Source organism: Anarrhichthys ocellatus, unplaced genomic scaffold (genome assembly GCF_004355925.1).
Source record: "Anarrhichthys ocellatus isolate YVR2014 unplaced genomic scaffold, GSC_Weel_1.0 scaffold128, whole genome shotgun sequence".
NCBI lineage: Eukaryota > Metazoa > Chordata > Actinopteri > Perciformes > Anarhichadidae > Anarrhichthys > Anarrhichthys ocellatus.
Genome location: NW_022280158.1, coordinates 556,606 through 560,422, shown reverse-complemented (window position 1 = coordinate 560,422; position 3,817 = coordinate 556,606). Strand labels below are relative to the sequence as shown.

At 45.6% G+C, this 3,817-nt stretch overlaps 1 protein-coding gene across 3 annotated transcripts in view; it reads left to right on the top strand.

Moving 5' to 3' along the window:
- marchf11 (membrane-associated ring finger (C3HC4) 11) overlaps nt 1-3,817 on the top strand; it is a 14,651-nt gene that overhangs the window by 6,446 nt on the left and 4,388 nt on the right. For all 3 annotated transcript variants that reach the window (XR_004213859.1, XM_031877187.1, XM_031877186.1), the window contains exon 3: nt 2,389-2,581. Coding sequence is in view for 2 of the 3 variants with exons in the window: in XM_031877187.1 (XP_031733047.1) it covers nt 2,389-2,581 (193 nt within the window). In the remaining variant the exon portion in view is untranslated. The remainder of the gene's footprint in view (nt 1-2,388; nt 2,582-3,817) is intronic.

Sequence of the window (3,817 nt, the reverse complement as noted above, 5' to 3'; positions counted from 1 at the left end):
CTGTGCAGTTGTTTTGTGTCTCTGTGCAGTTGTTTTGTGTCTCTGTGTAGTTGTTTTGTGTCTCTGTGCAGTTGTTTTCGATCAAATCCTGCACACTGCACCTTTTATTAAGTCATGTTTGTATGAAGATGGGGGTTTAAACTGGCTATCAATGACACAGCGAGTATCCTTCTCCCTGAAAAACACTCATTTCCAATTAAATGCTTGACAAGGGATGTGACATTAAACTGCAGCCGTTAGATTCTCTCTGGGGTTATTTTGTTTTACAGCCTTTTTACTGCCATAAACATTTGAGGTTATTGTTTTCTCCCTCCGAGTGTGCTCTCTAAATTATTATGGAGGCATTAACAAGAGGTTGTTTTTATAGTCTCGGATGCATCGACCCACCGGTTATACTTATAATGTTCAGGAATATTCACAGCTTCTCTGGTAGAAGCAGTTTCACTGGCAAACTGACAGCAGTAAACCCACCTGCATCTGTCGCCTAGACTCATTTAGAAAAACCTAATGTAGAAGTGCACCTACTCTATAATTACCTAACTTTTCCTGCTTCTTCTCAATAAGCAGCTTTTAAATATTATCTTATTGCCTTTTTACGAATGACTCATTGCTCATAAAATGGAGAAGAAAGTGGACAAATATGCCACATGTGCTCAACCCAGGCTTATAAAAGGTGAACGAAGGCTTCACACCAAGTTGAGCTGTGAACCTTCAGTCCATCTAGCAGCATTTAGCTCAGACAGCTTCAACCACAATGATAAAGCAGAATTCCATCTGAAAAAATAATGAGCATCAGTGATGATCCCATAATCTGTCCATACATATAAATCAACAATATCTCTGACGTTCCCATTAAAGGGCCTGTTTGTTGCATTTCGGGGATCTATTAGCATCGCTATGTTTTCATTCGCGTATAATCACCTTAAGCTAAGAATCGTTCGGTTAGCTTAGCATGACTCCTTCATATCTACGTAGGGAGCGGGTCCTCTTCACACAGTCCGCCATGTTCTACGGTAGCCCAGAACGGACAAACCAAACACTGGCTCCAGAGCGCTTGTCACATTTTTACATTGCCTGCCACCGCGGTTCAACGACACGCCTGTGAAACTTTGATAACGTGGTCAGCTTTATTAGTGATCAATAAATAATTGATAACAACCTCAAACATATTCTTTGGGGATTTACAATAAAAACACCTGGGCTGCTACACTACGACACTCGTATTGTTGTTCTGTCGCTTTAATTCATCAGAGAGACCTCTCTACTAAGAACTACCTGCTGAACATCAGCATGTCGTTATTGTTAGCATACTAACTCTCAGAGCCGCTAGCATGGCTATGCTGTATTGTTAACAGAACATGTAACAAACCTGTGGTGTTTAAAAGATGTGTGAGCATTTACCAGGCAGGGTGCATCATGGGAAGTTAAGCATTCATTGTAACTATAAATCAGGAGATTTCTGCGTCTGCTGCTCTGATTTCTGACCGTCCGTCACTGAGGAAGTGTTTTGTTTTTAAGAAGTTTTGCTCAATTTAAAAAAGCTGAGTTGCATCTAAACCAATGCTGTCAAGAGTTATACTGTGAAGAAGACCGAAGTGAGGTTGTTTTTTTGGCTGTGAACCTGCTGAGTGTCTCTGGTTCCTCTTCAGGTCTCTGCTGTCAGTTTGGAGCGTCAGGATTCCTTCAGTCCTCATTTCCTCCAAAGCTGAACAGACAGAGACGCCCGAGGCTTAAAATATCTGCGTTCTGAATCGTTTCCTTCACTGAAGAACGTCGAGGCCTTTTCAGATCTGTTCGCTCCAGATGGGACTTGAGTCGCCGGCAGACCGAACAAACACACAGCTGAGGCTCAGAGCTCTGCTTTCTGTCCGTCGAGTCTGCCTGAAGTCTTTGCTTCTGAACCGTGCAGCTTCACAGTCGTCCGCTCGGCATCAAAGACTTTCTGTTTCCCAGTTGATTATTCTGTGTTCTTCTCCTCCACGCTCCTATTTCCTCTTGTTAGTGGTTTGGCTCTGACACACACATTTGTTCTCTCCACAACATTTTGTGTTCTTTCCCCTTGTGACATCCTGTTCTCATGGCCACATTATGACACAACAGGTCCCGGCACAGACATACAAAAGGACCCACCACCTCTCCTGCATACATGAAAAGCAATCTGCGCCGGTGTTATAAGGAGCATCATACAATATGGCGTTGGTTGCACATTGAGAGGAGGGTCGGCTAATATGTTTGGGCGTAGCATGACACTGAAGACCTATCGTCAACCCAAAAACAAAATTCAGCAATCCTGCTCTAAGCTTACCCTGTGGCCATGCAGCCCTTCCCCTTATGAGGCACATTTTGTTTGTAACAGTCCTTCTGGTTCTCTCTTGTGTCCGTGTGCAGTGGCAGTCCATCACCATCACCCTGGTGGAGAAGGTGCAGATCATCGCCGTGTTCCTGGGCTCTCTCTTCCTGGTGGCCAGCATCTCCTGGCTGCTGTGGTCAGCTCTCAGCCCGCAGGCCATCTGGCAGCGCCGCGACGTCCTCTTCCAGATCTGCTACGGCATGTACGGCTTCATGGACCTGGTCTGCGTAGGTGAGCCTCCCAACGAGTCGTGACAAATGTACAGAAGTTCCTCCTGGTCAGAATATCTGTTAAACTTAAAGCCAGGGTTAGTAATGTGAGTCATTTGAAACTAGCTAGAGTATGCTGAATTGCCAACTCTAAACAACGAACATGGCTTCTGTTTGTACTCACAAGTAGATGGGTAGAAAGGTAGGTAGAGGCTGGTGAGAGTTAAATAATTGTCTGGGCTCATTACAGTCCTGCGACAGCCACAGATTTTTCTTTTTACTGCAGGGAAATGAAGAAGAGTTTGGTTGTAACATTTGTTTATCCAGCATGGACTGCAGTCATGAGTCACAGCCTTTTAAGCCCAAGCCCTCAGGAAGAGTGCTGGAGTATGAAGCAGATTTTACACAGTGGCCAAACTTTGAAATTACAATTTCCAGTTCTGTCACAGGACGCCTCGGGGCCCAAAAACACTTTTTACCTTAGACTTACATTGGGAAAGAGACGTCTGTAACTCTTTTTTTGAGGTAAATCAACTGCCCAGTACAAACACTGGAATAGACCAAATCCAGAGTTATTGTCCGTCCTCCATTCATGTGAAAGACAACGAGGCTGGACCGAGGGCTGGGGGGCGGGGCTAAAGGAAACGTTGATGCGCTTGTTCTTTGGGCTTTTATACTCGTGGGTCAAACTTTGTTTTACCTCTTGCTCCACTGAGCAACTTTCTATGGAATGAACGTTGTAACCAGTTCTCTTTATACATCTTTATAAAGCCCCGCTGTGGACCACAAACTGAAGTCTGCAGAGCCCAGTTTGTCAAAGTTTATTAATTATGCCGTGTGTCCAAATTACACCAAATTCAACCAAGCGCCCCTTTGGCAGAAAGACGGACACAGAAAGACGGACGCAGAAGGACGGACGCAGAAAGACGGAGGCAGAAGGACGGACACAGAAAGACAGACGCAGAAAGACGGACACAGAAAGACAGACGCAGAAAGACGGACGCAGAAAGACAGACGCAGAAAGACGGACGGACACAGAAAGACAGACGCAGAAAGACGGACGCAGAAGGACGGACGCAGAAAGACGGACGCAGAAAGACGGACACAGAAAGACGGACGCAGAAGGACGGACGCAGAAAGACGGACGCAGAAGGACGGACGCAGAAAGACGGATGCAGAAAGACGGACGCAGAAGGACGGACGCAGAAAGACGGACACAGAAAGACGGACACAGAAGGACGGATGCAGAAGGACGGAC